The sequence below is a fragment of the Monodelphis domestica genome, chromosome 5 (genome assembly GCF_027887165.1).
Source record: "Monodelphis domestica isolate mMonDom1 chromosome 5, mMonDom1.pri, whole genome shotgun sequence".
Taxonomy (NCBI): domain Eukaryota; kingdom Metazoa; phylum Chordata; class Mammalia; order Didelphimorphia; family Didelphidae; genus Monodelphis; species Monodelphis domestica.
Window position 1 is genome coordinate 201,777,913 of NC_077231.1, and position 22,044 is coordinate 201,799,956.

At 37.1% G+C, this 22,044-nt stretch overlaps 1 protein-coding gene across 2 annotated transcripts in view; it reads left to right on the plus strand.

The window, feature by feature from the left end:
* NRF1 (nuclear respiratory factor 1) overlaps nucleotides 1–22,044 on the plus strand; it is a 125,893-nt gene that overhangs the window by 33,065 nt on the left and 70,784 nt on the right. For both annotated transcript variants that reach the window (XM_007504301.3, XM_001366887.4), the window contains exons 3-4: nucleotides 8,302–8,416; nucleotides 13,854–13,980. In XM_007504301.3, the coding sequence (XP_007504363.1) occupies nucleotides 8,302–8,416; nucleotides 13,854–13,980 (242 nt within the window). The remainder of the gene's footprint in view (nucleotides 1–8,301; nucleotides 8,417–13,853; nucleotides 13,981–22,044) is intronic.

A 22,044-nucleotide genomic window follows, 5' to 3' on the forward strand; every position in this document is an offset into this window, starting at 1 on the left:
GATTGATCCATGTGTCTTCCTAAGAAAATGAGGTTCAGTAAAGTTTAGTACTAGGAAGAAAAAAACCCAAGGTGGGAGAGGAGTGAAGCACAGAGTAAATAATCTAGTAGGGTGGACAAAAATCACCCTTTTAGTAGCATTCCATAATGGATTTAGGAAGTTTTTAAAAATCATCCATTTTGTGACCTGATATCAAGAACTCTATTATGTGACAAGGAAATCACTTTAAAAGACTGATATATATTAATGTAAGGTCGCCAAGGAATTCAGCTATGTAATTCCTAAATGAAAACTCAAGTCAGCAGTCAACCTTTTATGGAGTTTAATTACAAATAGGAGGAAGAAAGGTATTAGAGAGAGAGAGAGAGAGAGAGAGAGAGAGAGAGAGAGAGAGAGAGAGAGAGAGAGAGAGAAAGAAAGGGGAGAGAAGGGAATAGGGCTTAAATACCCCTTCTGTTTAGGCTGGGCCAAAAGGCCCAAGCCCTTAGATAGCTGAGGCAAAGAAAAGAGATCAGTCCCTATCACTCACATGACCAAAATGGAGAAACAGTCTCAGGGGCCTCCACCTCCAGCTTCCTTCAGAGCAAACTTCTCAAAGCACCACCTCTCAGAGCAAAAACCTCTCCAACCAACCACCCTCAGTCCTCAGACCCCTCTCTCTTTAAGGAAACCATCCAAGTTCCCTCCCCTCAGTTCTCACATCTACCAATCACTGTCCATGTCTTCCCTGTGCCAATGGTGGCTCTAGCTTAACCCAGGACCGCCCAGAGGTCTGTGGCTTTGCACATGTCTGTTGAAGGTCATATTCTCAAATAATTAAATCTTGATCCTTTGCTGCAGCCCTTCCTAAATCCTGTTAGGACTGAGTGGGGTGGAAATTATATTTTCCAAGACCTGGTTCTGTCATTCCAAGTATCTCTATTGTATCAATTCTAAAATCAATCATGACTCAAAGAACTTTCTGTTCTATGCTTAAGCATAGGTCAAAGCCCTTTCCATTGTTCAGCAAAAGGTTTCTGTCCTAAAGTAATCTTAAGAAGGGAGGAGGAGGAACCTCCCATGCCAATGGGGTTCACATTCCAATAGAGTTCCCACTATCAATAGGAAATTTTTCAAGTATGAAATTTCCCAATGGTGAAATTTCCAACATTTATAAGTCTAAGAAATTTTAAGGTTTACAATTATGACTATAGATGATTAAACTGAAAGGTGGTTAAAGTTTGCTTGGAATTTAAAACAAAAATAAGGAAATTCTTCCACTTTCCAGAAGAGGGCACACCAACATTGTAAGTCCACATTGTAGATGAGTCTTCTGTAATGATTTCCTAGAGGCAGTAGTTCACACTTTTTAAGGAAAGCTCATCCAAGTTTCCTACATTTTAATAGAATTATAAACTCTATAAGAGACTAGGAACCTTATAGTTCACCTTCATTTTACCATATGAAGAGACTGAGGCCCACAAAGAATAATTTGCCTATACTGGACCACATGGCTTGTTAGTAACAGACCTAGGACTAGAATTTAGCTTTCTTAACATTCTTTCCTTTGATCTTTCCACTACTTCAAATTGCCCGTTGTAAATTATCCATTTCTTTCTGATTTCTATGCTGCTTCTAATTACCACTAAATCAGTTTGGTAGCATGATTAAAATGAAAATCCATAAATCTTTTTTTCAAAAAACCATTAAGACTAATAGAAATTCTTCCTAACCTTTATGCTGTTATATGATCTGAAAGGTAATTCAGACTCCTGAATAATTTACTGGTAGATGAGAAATAGAATTTTGTTTTTATTTGTTATATAATAAATATATTTATTTATTTTCCCTTGAAGTAAAAAGTGAATTGTATAATATTTTTGAAAACATTATGATAAGGGAGCAGCTAAGTGGCTCAGTGGATTGAGAGCCAGACCCAGAGTTGGGAGGTCCTGGGTTCAAATATGGCCTCAGACACTTCCTACCTGTGTGGTCCTGGTCAAGTCACTTAACCCCCATTGCTTAGTCCTTACCACTCTCCTGCCTTGGAGCCAATACATAGCATTGATTCTAGGATGGAAGGTAAGAGTTTAAAAAACCCCAACAACATTATTATAAGCAGGTGAAGAAGTAAAGAACTTAGACAATTCAAAACATTACAAGTTCTTTATTTCCTGTAATTTTGAAAACATAAATTTTAAATATGGATCTTTTTGTTTGAGAAATGACTGGCTTACATATTGTTGTCTTTTCATCTTTTCACATACAAAGCCCAAGTTCTTTCCTCTTCTGAAAAAGGCTGAATCTAATTAAACTTCAGATGATATCTTTCTAAGCAGAAGTTGTTTCTATATACTAGAACTACCACCCTGGTAAAGTGGTGTTTTCTTGAACTTTGATGGCCCTTACCTGTAAATTACACTTTCCAGGAAGCAGTATGTGAATCAGAAAGTTTGAAAAGACAACATGATGTCATCTTGTTGGGAAAGTGAATGCTTAAAAACCTAGGTTAGATATCTTTCTGTAATCATCTACTTTAGTGGAAATTCCCTGCCCTCTTTCCAGGAATTTATTACAATTCTGTGTCACCATGATTGATAGTCAAGAACATTTTTGTTTTCATTTTCTATTTCTTTTTGTTTAGCTTTGTCAAGAATGAAAATGAATATTCTCCCAAAAAATTTTGTTGTATTTGAAGTCATTGTTATCTTTGTGTTCATCATACTGAACAACTTATAGCATTTCTTCATCATACTGAACAACTTATAGCATTTCTTTTCCTTTTGTTTTGTCTTTGTTAGAGGCTTTCTCTGCATTCTTTTTTCTGTCCATTTTCAGGGTAGTTACCAATAATGCAGGTTGGTATCAAACACTCTTGTAGTATATAGCAAAGGATTACTCCTTGGCCCATGCAAACATATCAATATAGTCTTCTATTTTCTTTTCTCCTCATCCTCCAAAATGGAGTTACATTATTGCTTCCTATTTAGCTATTCTCAGACTCTTTGATACTAGGTCCTTGCCTATCCACTTCCTTAAGGAGGTGATATTTCAGGAAAGAAATGCATGCTCGTTCCTCTGGGGCATGATTACTAAAAAGAGAGTTCTTTATTCAGCAAACCTTAGGGACCATGGACAATCCAGTCTTCAATCACAAATAATGGAAGATAGTATGTATATAGTTCCAATAGTGCCACACCTTTTTTGGTTATGACATTAAATTGGCCTAAAAGATGACTAAAATAGATAACAGTTTTTAAAAGCAGCAAATGAAATTCTTGTATTTCAATGACTGCCGCCAAACAGCTATTGACCTTTAGTCGGTCAGTGAACATTTGTTAAGCACTTCTTATGTATCAGGCATTCTTTAGGTGCTGGGGATAGAGAGTCAGAAATGCATTCACTCCTGTCCTGAAGAAGCTTACAGTCCATTGGGAGAGAGATAAATTCATCTTTCTTTCTTTTTTTTTTTTAAACCCTTACCTTCTGTCTTGGAGTCAATACTGTGTATTGGCTCCAAGGCAGAAGAGTGGTAAGGGCTAGGCAATGGGGGTCAAGTGACTTGCCCAGGGTCACACAGCTGGAAAGTGGCTGAGGCCACACTTGAACCTAGGACCTCCCATCTCTAGGCCTAGCTCTCAATCCACTGAGCTACCCAGCTGCCCCCAAATTCATCTTTCTGTGAATCCATTGATAAGCATTTAAAAAGTATTTACTATGTAATAGACAATGTCATAAGTGCTGCACATGTGCATACATATGTGGGCAACATAAATACAAGATAGGTCATTTCAAGGAGGATGGGACTAGCAGCTGAAGGAAACCAGAGAGGCTTTGTGGAGGAACCAAGCCTTGAAGGGAAGGAAATAAGGAGGTGGTGAACTCCACGGAGCACTTAGACTATGGTGCCTACACACTGGTTCTTTCCCATCTCTCCTGCTTCCTGGAGGCATAGGTAGGGAGTAAAGTTAGCAACAGAGCTGGTGATTGACTGGGAGATTCCAGTTTGCTGTTATTTCTACTAGAGGAAGTCTGTTGTGCCAAGACTGGCATTTTCCAGTAGAGAAATTGTTAAAGGATATGAACAGTTTTCCAAAGAAGAACTTCGGAGTAGCCCCAACCGCATGAAAGAATGCTCCAAATCACTAATAATAAGAGAAATAGAAATATTATTGATGTTGGGAAGGTTGTAGAATGATAGGCACATTAATACATTATTGGTGGAACTGTGAAATTTTGCCATCATTTTGGAAAGCAGTTTGCAAATAAAGTGACTACAGTGTCCATACCCTTTGATTCAGAAGCTGGGCTTATATCCCCAAAAACCTATCAATAGGAAGAGAGTCCTCATGTACTCTGATATATTCATAGTAGTACTTTTTGTGATAGCTAAGAATTGGGGCAAAGTAAATGCCCGTTAATTGGGAAATGGCTAAACAAATCATGATGCATAAACGTGATAGTGTTATTTTCCTGTAAGAAATTCCCCATGTGATGACTATATAGACACATGGGAAGATCTCCATGAGCAGATATAGAGTGAGGTCAGCAGAAGCCAGAAAATAGTTTACACAGTGGCTTCCACAACATAAATAGAAAGAACAACGACACCCCAAATCCAAAAGGAAATGTAACAGAATGATAGAGATAAAGCAGGGCTCAAATGAAGACAATGAGAAGACACCCCCAGCCTCCCGTTGTGGAGGTTGGGAGTCCACGGCATCGCACATTGCTTATGTTTTTGGACTTTTTCAGTGCCTCAGTCAGCTTCATGTGGGATGGTGGAGAGAGAGGGATATTTGGCATTAAAAGAGGGCCGAGGTTGAGTGTCAGTGTTCTGTCAGGTTTTAAAGATGCTAGAGGTGATGCTACCAGCAATTTAGACAGTATAATATTCTACTTTGGCAACCACTCAGGTAACCTGCTACCATTCTTCTTTTTGTTAGATACTAAATGTACCTTCTAAAATTGGAGCAAGGAATGAGTTTAGTAAAATGATATATTACATATGGGAATTTTTTCTGCTGGCTATTTGTGGTTAACTAGGGAAATAAAATAATGTTAATACTATATGACTTATCTCCCTATCTCTAATGCATATTACTTTTTCTGTTTATGGAAGTTCCTTTATTTTTTAATGTCTAAACCCTTACCATCTATCTTAGAATTGATACTAAATATTGTTCTAAGGTAGATGAAAGTGCTAAGGGCTAGGCACTTTAAAAGTTAAATGACTTGCCCAGGGTCACATAGCTAGGAAGTGTCTGAGGCCAGATTTGAACCCAGGACCACCAGTTGCCAAGCATGGAGCTCAATCTACTGTGCTACATAGCTGCTGTGATGGAGTTCCTTTAAAAGACAGCCTCAATAATAGGGAAATAATTCCAGTGAATGCTTTACCAATGGTGATTCAATTACCTTGGTTTATAAAAGATGACATCAGACGTTGATTTGCAGGGAAGCCAATTTAAATGATCACTAATAGATACATATTCAGTATATCTGTAGGAATATGTAAATTGACCTACTTTTGGTATTAAAATTTTTTGTTTTGCAGAGTCCATAAATATGGTTAGGTTAAAAATGCTTGTGAAAAGAAATGGCCTTAGTCAGTTGAGAACCTAAGAGCTAGGACTTAACATTGTAATTTTCCTGAAGCTTAGCTTTCACTTTAGGCATCAAAATTTTAGTTTCAATGAAAAATCAGCCCTGCTTTCATTAACCTTTTCTCATTAGGGTTGGGGTGATAGATAGTTTTTGTCTCTTCCAGAGTATGTATTTTCCTGCCAGGAGTAAAGCTTTCATCAACTAGGTCTTGTCACTACCATCTCCTTTGTTGGCAACATTCCCAGAAAAAGAGGCTTATGACCCAGAGAAAGTTGCCCCATTAGGTGAAGTTCTTCTGATTTCCTCCCAGATGCTCCATTTTAGAGGAGTTTATTTAATAGCTTTTTTTGTTGTTTAATTTCTTTTTGGTGTCTTAGCTATGCCCATTTAACTTGGTGGTAGTATTTTATTTTTTTATGATAAAGATATTATAAAGATTTTATTTTACCAATTACATGTAACAAATTTCTATAGAAGGTTTTCTGAAGTTATATGATCCAAATTGTCTCCCTCCCTCTTCCCAGAGCTGGCAAACAATTTGATCTGGATTATGCGTGTATTATCATGCAAAACATATTTCCATATTGTTCTTTTTTTTGTGAAAGAATAATTGTATAAAACCAAAATTTCAAAACAAAAACCTAAATAAACTAAAGTGAAAAATCACATGCTTTCATCTGCATTCTGATTCAAACAGTTCTTTCTCTGGAGGTGGATAGCATTCTTTGTCCTAAATCCCTCCGAATTGTCCTTGATCATTATATTACTGAGAGTGGCTAAATCTATCACATTTGATCATTCCACAATATTGCTGTTACTGTGTACAATGTTTTCTTGGTTCTGCTTCTTTCAGTTCATGAAGGTCTTTCCAGCTCTTTCTGAAATCATCCTGTTCATCATTCCTTAGAGCACAATAGTATTCCATCACCCTCATTTGCCACAGTTTGTTTAGCCAGCCATTCCCCAGTGATGGACATCCCTTTAATTTCCAATTCTTTGCCAGGTGGGGAGTATTTTAAAAGTATGAGAAGGGGTAGAAGTAAAAATTAAATCTATTGTGTTGGAAGGATCCCTTACTGTTAGTGCTTCAGTCTGTCCTATTATTATTATTATTTTTTTAAAACCCTCACCTTCCATCTTGGAATCAATACTGTGTATTGGTTCCAAGGCAGAAGAGTGGTAAGGACTAGGCAATGGGGGTTAAGTGACTTGCCCAGGGTCACACAGCTGGGAAGTGTCTGAGGCCAGATTTGAACTTAGGACCTCCTGTCTCTAGGCCTGGCTCTCAGTCCACTGAGCTACCCAGCTGCCCCCCCAGTTTGTGCTATTATAAAAAGCATATGGTTAATGTGGAAATAGCAGTAGGATCTTATGAGCCCTCTTGAAAAAGTGCACTATATGAAAGAATACAAGACTTGCCTTATTTGAAGAAAATGCTAAATACAAAATCCAAATTTATCCAGCAAATAAGTTACTTTGTAGAGTGATTTATTGCAAGATTCCTTTAAATAGTTTTATTAATACATTTAAAGTACTTCATTTATAAAAATTTAATTTGCAGAGTGTCAAGATTTATAGCACTGGAATTTTGCTTTGAAAAAAAGTATAATTGTCTTTATCATGAAGGTAACACATAGCAGCAGCCCTAAAAGACCTGCTTTTAATAGTATGCTGTTATATGTGATTAGTAAATATATTGAAAGGTTTTATTGACTTAGATTATAGATAAATTAGGTAGATTTAAGTTTTCTTTTTTAAACCCTTACCTTCCGTCTCAGAATCAATGCTGTGTTTCTATTCTAAGGCAGAAAAGTGGTAAGGGGGAGGCAGTGGGGATTAAGTGACTTACCTAGGGTCACCCAGCTAGAAAGAAAGTGAGGCTAGATTTGAACCCAGGACACCCCCCCCCCCCCCCATTCTCAACCTGGTTCTTAGTACTGGGAGCCAGCTATTAAAGGCTATATGAATATGCAAACAACTTTGGGGTTTATTACTATAGTTTATTAATTTTCCCATAATGTTTATGTGGTCCAAAGTTGCCATGAAGTTTGGGTACATCCATTTCCTTAGGAGATAAGATTATTCAAACAATAGAGATTTTCAGAATTTAAAATATAGCTGATTTGGAATAGAGAATTATTCATACTTAAAGGCTTGAATCACAGAATGTCAGTACTGAAAGGTACCTGTAGGGGGCAACTGGGAGACTCAGGGGATTGAGAGCCAGCCCTAGAGACCCGGGTCCTAGGTTCAAATTTGACTTCAGACACTTCCTTGCTGTGTGACCCTGGGAACGTCACTTAACCCCCATTGTCTACCCTTTCCACTCTTCTTTCTGCCTTGAAACCAATCACAGTATTGATTCTAAGATGGAAGGTAAGTTTTTTTGTTGTGGTTGTTGTTTTTTGTGTTTTTTTTTTAAGGGACCTGTATCAGAGTTTAACCTCCTAATTTTATTGATAAAGAAGGTGGTCAAGCCTGGATAAATTAAATGAATTGATGGAAATCGCATAGAGTTGTGACCGGAATTTAGGTCTTACTGCCTCTGGCCCAGGGCTTGCTATTTGATCACAGTGAATCTTGTTATCTCTTGGATAAAGTGAGGTTTACTGATACTATGTATATATTGAAATGGACAATAATTTCCATTTTGAACTGGGCTATGGTTCTGTCTTAATTCCATTCTTAGTTTCAGCCTATGTATTTTGGTTCCAGGTCCTGTGGGGATGGCAGCTGCTGCTGCTGTAGCAACAGGAAAGAAACGAAAACGACCCCATGTCTTTGAATCTAATCCTTCTATTCGGAAGAGACAGCAGACCCGATTGCTAAGGTGAGATGTGCCTACTTTAGTGGTCTTAGCCTTATTAATACTGTAGAAGGCTGACAATGGTTTTAGAGAGGTTATCAAGTTTAGCAAAGAATGAAAGATTCTTGAAAGCAGGGCTTGTTTCCTTCTTTATATTTGCAACCTATTTATATATGTGTTTGTTGGTTGATTGTTTGGACACGTTAAAGAACAATAACGAAAATTCTCCTTAAGCTTTGTGACAAGGAAATCACTTTAAAAGACTGATATATATTAATTTAAGGTCGCCAAGGAATTCAGCTATGTAATTCCTAAATGAAAACTCAAGTCAGCAGTCAACCTTTTATGGAGTTTAATTACAAACAGGAGGAAGAAAGGAATTAGAGAGAGAGAGAGAGAAAGGGGAGAGAAGGGAATAGGGCTTAAATACCCCTTCTGTTTAGGCTGGGCCAAAAGGCCCAAGCCCTTAGATAGCTGGGGCAAAGAAAAGAGATCAGTCCCTATTACTCACGTGACCAAAATGGAGAAACAGTCTCAGAGGCCCCCACCTTCAGCTTCCTTCAGAGCAAGCTTCTCAGAGCACACTCCAACCACTCAGACAAACTCCTCAACCACCACCCTGAGTCTTCAGACCCCTCTCTCTTTAAGGAAACCATCCAAGTTCCCTCCCCTCAGTTCTCACATCTACCAATCACTGTCCATCAATTTCCCTGTGCCAGTGGAGGCTCTAGCTTAACCCAGGACCGCCCAGAGGTCTGTGGCTTTGCACATGTCTGTTGAAGGTCATATTTTCAAATAATTAAATCTTTGATCCTTTGCTACAGCCCTTCCTAAATCCTGTTAACCTGAGTAGGGTAGAGATTGGAATAATTAAATTTTGATCTATGCTGCAGCCCTTCCTCAATCCTGTTAGGACTGAGTAGGGTGGAGATTGATTCCAAGTATCTCCATTGTATCAATTCTAAAATCAATCATGACTCAAAGAAATTCCTGTTCTATGCTTAAGCATAGGTCAAAGTCCTTTCCATTGTTCAGCAAAAGGTTTCTGTCCTAAAGTAATCTTAAGAAGGGAGGAGGAGGAACCTCCCATGCCAATGGGGTTCACATTCCAATAGACTATCAGTAAGAAATTTTCCAAGTATGAAATTTCCCAATGGTGAAATTTCCAACACTTATAAGTCTAAGGAATTTTAAGGTTTACAGCTTGAAACAATATATACTTGGTGAGCCAGAAGTATGTTCCACTTCATTCAGTAGGAAAGCTTTTAGACTCATTGATTTAGAAGAAAAAGTCCAACTGTGCAGATATAAGAAATGATTGGCCCCATGTAAGGGATGGAGAACTCTGCGAAGCAGAATGAATCAAAGAGCAAAAATACACTGTTGTTATTAAACAAGCTAGTATAATGACCTTGGCTTTGACTTGGGCAAAATTCTAGAATGTGTTATTTGAAAGGATGGTTATTGAACATCCACAGTAGGACACAAGGATCATAATTCTTTGTTTTTACAAGCATTGTTTTAACAAGAAAACGTCATGGCAAAAATAGCCCAATTTTCTTTTTTACTTAGTAAATCAGGAATTTTAGATTGATAAGTTCAAGAAATAATATTATTACAATAGTTGATGTTTAGATAGCTCTTTAAGGTCTGCAAACCCTTACTTCATTTGAGCTTATAATTAGCCTTTAAGGTGAAGTGGACAAGCATTTGTTAAACCCTTACTGTGACCAGGCACAGGCTTAAGTGCTGAGGAGACGAAGAAAAACCAAGATAGGGTTCTTTCCCTAAGGGGGCTTTCATTTTATTGGGGAAATAAACAACTGAGTAGATACCAGTTACTTTTTTAGAGGGTAATGGATGGAGCTGTGAGAAGGAAAGACATTAAGTAGCTGGGAGGACAGATAAAGGTCTCCTGGAGGAAGTGGGATTTGAACTGAGTCCTGAAGGACATCTTGGAAAGTGAAGAGATGAAGGAGGAAGAACATCCCAAAATGTGGGACAACCAATGCAAAGATAACAGAGATGGGAAATGCAATGTGGTGTTTGAAGAACTACAAGTAGATTATTGCAGGAATACAGGATACTTGGATGAGAATAAAGTATGAAAAGACTAGAAAAGATGAATAGGTTATAAAGTTTCATTTTTAATTAACGCTCAACCTTCTGTTGGTTCTTAAGGCAGGAGAATGTTACTTAAGAATTTGAAGGTCCTCTAACTGGATGTTAAAATACCTAAAGAGGCTCTAGAAGAAAGTAAGATGATTTCAGGATTTAGAATACAGACTTGAAAAGGGAAATACCAAAGAGATTGGAGTTATTTGCTTTGGAGAAGGCTATGAAGGGATTACATTATCTGGAAGGAAATTTTACATTAAATTTTGTAAAGTATCAAGAGTCAGGTCATTCATCATAGGTAAAAGCCGAATGAAAGGAAATAAGCTTATGACACAGTAGAATATAGTTATATTTGTCCTTAGTTTAAAAACTTCTTATGGTTACTCCTAATAGGCACACACAATATTAATTTAGGTGAATTCTTATTCTGAGACAGGCCTGAACCAGATAACTTGGAGATTGTGAGTCTATGATTATGAATAGTTTTTAAATGTCAATAAATAATTAATAAAGATATCTAAGAGATGGGCACTGCTCCCACCCTTATTCTTTGGAGTCATTGGTGGTATAAGAGGAAGATCCAACTGAATATTGAATTTGTAAATATCCTTTAACCTGATGATTTTACTAGAGTGACAGTTGACTGTGCAGAAGAGAAGTATTAGTATGGTATACTTGCCCTATGTACTCTGTGACTTGAAATTCCTTTTCACAGTAAATTTGTGATGAATATGAGGAAGTTAAGGAGTAAAAACATCATGCAAGTACTACCACTGTGTGATCAAAAACTGGCTTGCACAAATTTTCCTCCAATTAGTTATGTTCCAGACTGGATAGAATTCCATCAGTAGTTAACTGGAAGATAGAGCGAGACACAGACCAGAATTTGGTTAGTTGGAGATATTGACAATCACAAGTCAGCAATTTGTAGGGGCAAATTTGAGTTGTGTCCTAGCTGGGCAGGATTGAGGGCAGAGCTAATCACAAATCCACTTATAGAACAAGACTAGAGGAGGAAGCCATTAAGCTGCATGTCGTGCGAACAGTGCCAAGCCCTAGATTCTCAGTAAAATGACATTTGCTCAAAATGAAAAATACAAATAATCTCTACAGGATTTTAATTAAATGTTATAGTAAGGGCTTTCTAGGGCATAGAGTTCAAAGCACTTAATAATATTGTATTTATTTTAGAGATTTAAGTAACATCCATTGGTGACATTCCTGAATAAATATTTACCTATGAAACCTAATCCAGGACCTTTCTGCCTAGAAAGGAAGCTTCTGGAAATTCATACTGTATAGTGAGAATTCTCTCCCCAGGGACTCACTTTCCCAGCATCCCAGTTACATGTTTATGTAATGTACTAACATAGGGAAGATAAAGGTTTTATGTAGTTCCACCCTCGCTCTCTTCTCCCGGAAACGCGGCTGTGGAGGTGGGGTGAGGTGAGAGGCAGGAAAATTTTACTCAAATTTTACTTTTGTTCTTTTTATTTCTTCTACTTCAAGTGATTATTAATAAACTTCATAAAATACAATACTTGGAGTTAATGGATATTAATTTGAATCTTACATTCCCATAAGACAATTCCTGACAAATGAAGGAAGATTTATACAAGTTAACTAAAGCAAGTCCCACAAATATAACAAACATAATGATATGACCTAAATTAATTTACAGATTTGATGCTATTCTCATCGAACTATTAAGACAATACTTTATACTGTTAGATAAAATGAAAGAACAAAAAAATGGTGGGGAAAAGTAAGAATGGAGAATAGCATTTTCAGAGTTCAGATTATACTATAAGGCAAAAATACTCAAACCTAGTTGGTATGGGGGGGAGGAGGGTGAAAGTAAATCAGCAGAACAGACCAGATAAGGAAGAATCAGAAGCAATTGGAATTTAATAATAACTCCATATTCTGTAAGTATATACCCCTCAGGAGAAGCATCCCTATTTGACAAAAACTAATGAGAAAATTAGAGAGCACTTTGATAGAAATTAGGTTTAGACCAACATATTATACCATAAATTAAAATGGTAGAATTTTAATTAATTAGTTAATTTTTTATCAATAAGATCAGATACTGTCAATTGGAAAAATAATCTTTCATCAACTATTACTGATAAGAATCTAAGATCTAAGATAGATAGGGAACTAACACATTTATAAAACCAAGAATCTTTCCCCAACCGATAAATTGTCAAAGGATATGAACAAATCTTTCCTAAAAGAGGAATTGCAAATTAGTAACTACGTTATGAAATTTTGCTCCAAAGCATGAATAATAAAAAATGCAAAAAAATATTAAATTTCACCTCATCTCCAGCAAATTGACCAGTTAATCAAATAATAGGTATTTATTAAGCATATTTATCACGTGTCAGAAACTTGTGGTAGGCACACAAAGACATGCTTTCAAGAAAGTTACATTCCATTGGAAAATAACATATATATATGTATATATTTAGAACAAATATATGCAAAGTAAATGCAAAATAAATAGAAAGCAGTTAAATTTATTTAGTACATAAGCAGTTAAGGATAAGGAATGGCCCTGTAGAAGATGATGTTTGAGCTGCATCCTGAAAAGCATTTGAGGCCTAGGTGAGGAGGGAATGCATTATAATGAGGTATAGCCAGTATAAAGGTGTGGGGGTGGGAGATGGAGTGCCCTTTGGGAGGAAGAGAGAGAGGTTTAGTTTGGCAGAATCATAGAGAGTTTTGGAGAGCGAGAAATGTATGATGAAACTAGGAGACATTGGCCCAGGTTGTAAAAGGCTTTAAAAACCAGACATAGGCAGGAGAGGATGGGGGACATGTAGGGACAGGGATAGACATGAGATACCCAAGTGCTGACAAATGGAAGACAGACATGGAGGCTAGGACTGCTGGTGGGTGGGTAGGTAGATTTAGGGCAAAGGTCTCCTCTCTTACCACATGAGACCTCAAGTCAAGCTTCTGGTCCAGAGGAGGCTGATCTCTCTGTAGGTCCTTTCTGCTTTCCCTTAGAGATATTTTTTTAGGGTTTTGTTGTTGTTTTTTTGAAGAGAGAGAGACAGAGACAGAGACAGAGAGAGAGAGATTTCATCCTTATATAAAATCAAATCTACATAAAGTGAAACTCTGTATATATATGTATACTAAATGGAGCACCAGACTTCATACTTTTTCAGTAACATGATTAATTTTAGGAGAAATCATGCCTAATCAGAGTGAGCTATCTCAGAGCAAAATTGGTGTTAGTTGAGTGTGTGGGTTTATTAATTCTTTCTTTTTGTCTTTCTGACATTTAACTATTGTCTACTTTGTCCTCTCTTCTCCTTGTCCAATTCAGGAAACTTCGAGCTACATTAGATGAATATACAACGCGAGTGGGACAGCAAGCTATTGTCCTATGTATTTCTCCCTCAAAACCCAACCCTGTTTTTAAAGTATTTGGTGCAGCACCTTTGGAGAATGTGGTAAGGATTTGAATTGAATTGTTTATGCATTTTCTTTGCTTTTAACAGAGCTTTATTTCAACAAATGGCTTTCAGTGCTTGCTTTGATAAGGACTGAGAATAATATGAAGTTGATGAAGGACACTTCTCCCTCTTGAAGAGTTTATACTGTAGTTTGGGGAGGAAGTACTCCACCCAGAGGTAGCCAGGTGGTATAGTGGTAGGCCTTGACTAAAGATAACTGCACTCAGATCAAATCTTGACTCAGAAATGTTAAGAGTTTTGTGACCCTGGGCAAATCATTGACTTTCTCAGCTTTAGTTTCTTCCTGAATAAGTAAGAAGAACTGTGTTATTTTTTAGAGCTCTAATAATGATAGCTTATAATTTTGGAGGGCTTAACAGCTTATAAAATGTTTTTCCTCACAACAAGAAGTTGAGGCAATTAGTGTATGAAGAAATTGGAACTCAAAAGAGGATAACTGACTTATCCATAGTCCCACAGTTAAATATTGGGTTGGGATATAAGATCTTGAAGGCCCTTTGCATGTTACAACACATTAAAACTCTTAATATTAGAGCAAGGGCTATAATTGTTTTGTTCTTTTTAAAATTAAATTATTTCAGTTCACAAGCACTTATTTTTCTTTCCCCATTCCCCTGGAGAGAAAAGAAAAATGAAATTGTAAAGATAAACATAGTCAAGCAAAATGGATTCCCAAATTAACTATATTCATGTATAAAAATTTATGTCCTATTCTGGGGGTAGCTAGATGGCTTAGTTGTTTGAGAAGTAGTCACAGAGAGGGGAGATCCTGGGTTCATATCTGGCCTCAGACATTTCCTAGTTGTGTGACCCCCTAGGTAAGTCACTTAACCCCCATTGCCAAGCCCTTGCTGCACTTCTGCCTTGGAACCGGTACACAGTATTAATTCTAAGACAGAAGGTAAGGGTTTTAAAAATTAAGAATGCATGTCTTATTCTTCTTTTTAAGTTATCACCTCCTACAGGAAGTAGGTAGTGCGCTTCATCATAAGTCTTTTGTAATTATGCTTGGTCATTGCTTTTATCAGGGTTCTTAAATCTTTCTTTTTTCCCCCTAATTTTACAAAACCAAATAAAACAAGCATTTTCATATACAAAGAAAAACTATACAAATGAAATCACAAATCTACTATATGTTTAACTTTCTTTTCTTCATATCTACATAATAAATCAGTGTCCCAGCCCCTCACTACCCTCCTCACAAAAGATGTCATCAGGAAGACCAACCAATATGTATACATATAAATTAAGTCTTTCATGTTTTTACCTTTCTGTTTTCTTTCTGGTGGTAACATTCCCAGTTTATTCTTCCAGCATTAATTCTATGGCTATGTATAATGATCTCCTGATTCTACTCATTCCACTGTTCGTTATTTCAAGTTTTTAAAAAATCAGTCTGCTCATCATTTCTTGTGGTGCAGTAGTAGTCCATCACAATCATATACCACAATTTGTTTAGCCATTCCTCAGTTGATGGGCATCCACTCAATTTCCAGTTCTTTGCCACCACAAAGACAGTTGATATAAATATTTTGGAACACATGGGTTCTTTTCCTCTTTCCCTGATCTCCTTGGAAAACAGACACAGCAATGAGTCTTAGGGTATATTCAGTTTTATAACTCTGGGTGTAATTCCAAATTGCTCTTCAAAATGTATGAATCAGTAGTTCTTAAGTCTTTCAAATTTATTTTCTTTACAATGTTGCTGTTACTGTACAGATTGTTCTTTTAGTAAAGATTAATTTGTAGCCCTGTGGCAAAATAGGTAGAAAGAGAGTCTGGAGGCCAGATGACTTAGCAGTACCTTATCTCAACTGTATAACAGTAATCATTAAAATTTTTGGTACTGGTTAAAAATAGAGATTGATCAGTGGAATAGATTAGGTACACAACACAGAGAAGTAAATGAACTTGTTAAGCTAATGTTCCTGTCAATCCCAAAATACCATCTATGAGGGATAAGGATTCACTGTTCCACAAAAACTGCTGGGAAATTTGAGAAGCAATCAGAAGTTATTTAGACTAGCAGTCTATCATTCACCAAGATTAGCTCCATCTGGATATATGTCTTAGATGACAGGCTATATGATAAATAAATTCAAGGACCAATGGAAGAAGTTACCTTTCAGTTTTGTGAATAGAGGAAGAATTCATAATTAAACAAGGGACAGAAAGCCAGAGAAGATAAAACAGACAATTTTGCTTACATAAAATTAAGAGACTCATGCACAAACAAAACCAGTACAGTAAACATTAGATGGAAAAAAATTAATTGATACAGAAACTTCTCTGATAAAGATCTCATTTCTAAGCTATATAAAGAACTGATATAAATTTTTAAGAAAAAGAACCATTCCCCGATTGACAAATGATCAAAAGATATGAACAGACCGTTCTTAAGAGATCCATGAATTGGTATAGCCATTTGGGTAGGTGGGGGCAGGAATTGGAACTATGTCACAAAAGTTACTAAACTGTGTCTATATGCTTTGACCCAGTGATACTGCTACTAGACTTTAATACCCCAAAAAGAAAGAAAAAATTCATATAGGCAAAAAGCACTTAGAACAGTTCTTTTTATTGCAGCAAAGAACCAAAAGCTAAGGGATATGCCCATTGCTTTGGGAATGACAGAACTAATTTATGATATATGAATGTAATGAAGTACTTTTTAGTTGTAAGAAATTATGAAAGGGATGATTTAAAAAAAAAAGACTCCTGGGAAGACATGTATAATCTGATGCAGAATGAAGTAAACAACCAGAACAATTTATACTATAATACCAAGATTACATAAAGACAAACAACTTTGAATGACTTAAGAACTCTGACCAGTATAATGACCAACCATGATTCTATAGCAGTATTTGGAAAATTGTAGCCTGTGTGCCATATCCAGCCTATTCCCTGTTGTGTATGACCCTCTGCTAACAATAGTTTTTATGTTTTTACTGGATATTGTACATGACTTTAGTTTGCCAACTCCTGTTCTAGAGGATCAGCAATGAAGAATGTTAGTGACCTTCCAATAGATAATAGATTCAGTATACTGAATGTGACACACCTTTTTGGACATGTCCAATGTGGGAATTTGCTTTGTATGATTTACATATTTCAGGAAAGATTGGGTTTTTCTCTTTTTCTTTTTTTAATGGTTGGAGAGGTATAGCAAGAGGGAGAGAAAATAAATGCCAGGTAATTGAAAAAACAATTAAAAAATAAAGATCAGGAAAGTGAAAATAGTTAAAATGAATTCAACTAAAAAAAAAATCTCTAGAGTAGAGGTTCTTGTTTGATATTGAAAATCTTTCCTGCAGCTTCCTGAAGAATTAACCCCACCCTGTCCCCCTTATGGGGAGTATAGAAGAGAGAGAAAATATATGTGTATTAATTGAAAAAAAATTTTAAAGACATATCAATGGAACATTTTTGGAGTAACAATATGCACAAGTTTAACCAAATATTTCAATATTACTTGAGGTTGAAAATTTGTCACTAGAAGGCTATCACCAGATTTTTGCCACACTGAATGAAATAATTTTAAAAGCTTATAGTTATTTCAAAAGTCAACATTTAATACTCCAGTCATATTGTTATACATTTGGCTTGGTGTTTGTTGGTGATGTTTATTTTTTAAACCACCCTCTCTCCCTATCCTAAAATATTCAGAATTCACCTCTCAATTTCCATGTTAATAAAATTCCTCTAGAAAAAAACCAGGAATGGATGAAATGAAAGGGTGACATGTTTTATTTGTCCTTTTCCTTCTCCTCCTTCTTCTCCTTCTTCCTCCTTAGAATCAATCCTCCTTCTTCTCCTTCTTCCTCCTTAGAATCAATTGATTCTAAGGCAGAAGAGTGGTAAGGGCTAGGCAGGGGGGGTTAAGTTGCCACATAGTTATGAAGTGTCTGAGGTCACATTTGAACCCAGGACATCCTGTCTCTGGGTCTGGCTCTCAATCCACTGAGCCACTCAGCTACCCCCTCTTTCTTCTCGAAAGAATGTATTATTACTGATGTTTATGCATAGGAGGATTTAATATCTTCAAAGTAATTCCCTACACTATTTTGTTCAGATAAGCAGACAGGAATGATAATTCTACAGTCTTCTACTTTATAATCTTCCTCCTATAGCAAGGGTCATCATACCTTTGTATTATTATTGAACTTCATTGGATTTGTTTAGGGTATGGATTTTTAAATGTAAAAAGAAGAGCTATTTTAGAGTTCTTGTCTGGACTTTGTGTTTTGAGCATCTCTGTCGTCATAATAGATTTTTATGGTAGGGTTCTTTTTTTTGTTTTGTTTATTCTTTCCGCTTGCCTTTTCCTGACTGGAATTTATGTTGGGGCAGGCTCTCCTTACATCTGAAGGGAATGTCTGGGCTGATCTTGCTCTGCTTTCTGGGTACTGAGTGTTGTACTATTCCAAGATTTCTAGGACAGTTTAGGTTGGAAACTTACAAACTTTCAGGGCTCCCAAAGTAGTTTGATCCTGGGCAAACTCTGATTCCCCCCCACCCCCCACCCCCCACCCCCCGTCTGAGTTCCTGACCTGGGTACTGGGTTTGGGTCTGAGCAACAAGCTTGAGGACTTTTTTCCTCTTTGTAGTTCTTGTAGATAGCTGCTGGACTTAGCCAGTTGCAGCCAGCTCTATTCTGCTGATTTAGAGTAGGCAAAACTTTAGGTGTCCTTTTGGTCTGAGATTTCTGGCCTAGTTATTTCTCAGGCTTCAGACTAGGCTAAAAACTGATACTGAGATCGTACCCCACTTCTAAGCAGGTCCAGATCTGAACTTGGTTCTTGCCCAGTACATAGCCTAGGTCCTACAGCTGCTCTTCACTATAAAATACTACCTCTAAACACAGTCCTCTTCTTCAGTCCGCCCCTGGATCTATGGCCAAGAACTGACTAGTGAGTGACAGTTGCAGCTTAGCATCTGTTCTGGCACCTTACATAATTTTAGGCCCATTCATGCTGTACTTAGGGACAACTGGGTGGCACAGTAGATAAAGCACCAAGCCTGGAGTCAGGAAGATTTGAGTTCAGTTCTGGCCCCAGATGCTTATTAGATGTGTGACCTTGGGCAAGTCACTTCAACCCTATTTGCTTCAGTTCCTCAACTGTAAAATGGGAACACACTGGAGAAGGAAATAGCAAGCTATTCCAGTCTCTTTGTACAAGTCCATGGGGTCATGTAGAGTTGGAAACAACTGAAAAACAACATGCGCGGGCTGGTGCCTCTTCTCACTTCCTGTACTGAAGGGCTCTTTGTGGCATATTACTGGTCAGACCCCATCCTCAATGGCTCTAGACTTATGTGTTTGTCTCCCTTAGTCAGTCTGGGCTGGCAAAATGACTCCCTGTGACTTTTTAAAAAATTTCCTGATAGTGTTCAAGACCTTTAGAGGAGTTATTAGGTCAAGGTGGAGGGTAAGAGGAACTCAGTGTACTTCCTGCTACTGTACCATTTTTATTAAAAAGAGGATAAAAAGAAAACCCCCCAGCAAAACTTGAAATTGAGAAAATTGAAGAACTTAAAAAAATCTGCCTATATGCAATTTTTCACACTTTTGAATCTTCTTAAATGTTTTTTCCACATCTCTTCTTTTAGTCTTATCTTGGCCTTTGTAATTTTGTAGCATTTGTTTTTTAATATCTTGGGGTTCTTGTTTTTTCCATTTCTAGTTTATATCGTGGAGGGGTAAGTAAACTCTGCTTACTTTAGTAGTTTGTGTAATCGTACCATATTTTTCTATATTTGCTGGATCCATCATTTCTTATAACAGTAGTATGCCATTACAGTTATGGGCCACAATTTCTGTAGCCATTCTTCAGTCATTGGGCATCTGCTTTGTAGCTAGTTCTTTGTCACCACAAAAATCACCCAAACTCTTTATCTGCATTCAGGAGTGACCCATGTTACAGTGGGGAGGGGAGTGTTGCCATTGATCCCTTAGGGATTTGCATAGCTAAAAGTTCAGGGTTGGGAAGTGTGTTCTTTGGAACTGTCCCAGACCTTGACAGGTCCTTTTTCCTTTTTTGTATCTTCATCTGTTAAATAAGGATAATAAGATCTGCCTCAAAGGGGAACAGGGAAGATTAATTAAACCCCACCATGATCCACGGATGATCACAAAATCGCTTAAAAAGAACTGGCCTGGAACAAAGCTGGTCAGTGACAGATGTTAAAGTTGCACTTGACTTGATAGATTTCTCTTGTTGGTGGCTTGCTGCTACAAAGTACCTGGCTCAGATTTTACACTTTCTACAAGCTATGCAGGAATAGCCAGTAAGTAATTTGTAGAGAGATGAGGTAGAAAATTGAATAATTGGGTGGAAGTAGTGAAAGACTTTCTGTAGGTGGCAGTCTTCCCTCAGAATCAAATGAGAAACAACTTGGTGTAGTGTTGGCCTAGGATTCAGGGGACGCACCTCTAAGATTTCCAGGCTCTGTGTCCACTGGCAAGTCACTTAATCCCTGAGTTTCAGTTTCTTTGTCTACAAAATGAAAATAATACTTTCAGTGCTTTGTAAACTTCTAAGCAATGTATGACGGTTAGCTATTTTTAATTATGATGAAAACCTAAGGCATTTAAATGGTAAGGAATCATTTTAGCTGTCACTGGTTTTACAGGTGAGGAAATTATGGCCAGTAGACAAGAGTAGCTCTCTGATTATTAAGAATATTCTCTTTAATTATCCATTTGGCTTTAATTTTGTTGTTCTTCTTTTCCTGCCATTCCTACCCCAAGGAGACTAGTTATTTCTGGTATTATTCTTCACCTCTTGTCATAAATGACTAGTTTGTCTTGCATAGTTGGAAAACAGTGGCCATAAGTGACATCAAGTGTTACACCATTTCTTCAGAGGGTAAAGTTTAACCCACCATTGTAGCCTGCCAGTCACCAGTCACTGAAGACCTCATATCTATACCACCGATGTGCTAATTGTTATGCCAAAAAAAAAAACAAAAAAACAACTATTAAGACCGCCACCCCCAAGGAGATAGTCATATTGGATAGACAAAACATATAGATATGGAGCATTTTAATAAATGAGAGAGCATATGATTTTGTCAGCATTCAGACAATAACTTTTATAGGAGACAGACTAAAGAGCAGCACAGCTAGAATGGTTGGAGAAGACTTTTTGAACAAGGAAAGACTTAACCTAAGTCTGTCAAGGCTCAGATTAAAATCTGAATTGGCATAGGGTATTCTAGATATAAGGAATATCATAGGTCAAGACACGAAGGAAGAATAAATACAGTGTGTAAGGAGAACAGTTAGGGTGACTACCTTGGGTAGAGAAACTTTGGAACAAAAGAAAGTAAAATTAGAAAGATAGAATGATTGTGAAAGGGTTTATAGGTCCAATGGGTGAGGAGCTTATACATTATTCTCTAAGCAGTAGGGAGCCATTGAATCTTTTTGAATAGGAGAGTGACGTAAAAAGAAAGTCAAGAAAATGAGCCAACTGGCTGCAAGGAGAAATGATTATTTTAATATAGGATGTGTTTAATTTGAGATAAATGGGTCCTTTTGTGATACTATGAAAATGTAAAAAAATGTCAAGTCACATAATTATTGAAACAGTTTCTGAATTCTGCTCTAATGTAATAATAATTTGTGAAAAGGAGCGGACCAGGGAAAGTAGAAATGTTTCTGCAAAGGAAAGCACAGTAACTACTCCTGGTGTAGCTTTCCTACCAGCCACTCCAACAATGAGGTAATTCCTTGAGGGATTCCCTACCAGTATATTCCTGCTTTGTAACCCAGGACATTTTGAATAACAGAAGCAATGTGGTATGCTAGCTAGAGAACTGATCTTGGAGTAAGGAAAACTTATTTTCAAGTCTCCCTGATGACATATTGGCTTTATATAAAGACCTTGGGCAAGTCACTTAGCTACTCAGTGCTTTCTCTCTTGAGTCATTGAAATCACACAAGTGGACCAACGCCACAAATCAGCTCATCAGGATGTCTAATGTAAATTCCTAAAAGTTTATGAACCTTTAAATGGCTGAAATAGGGGCAGC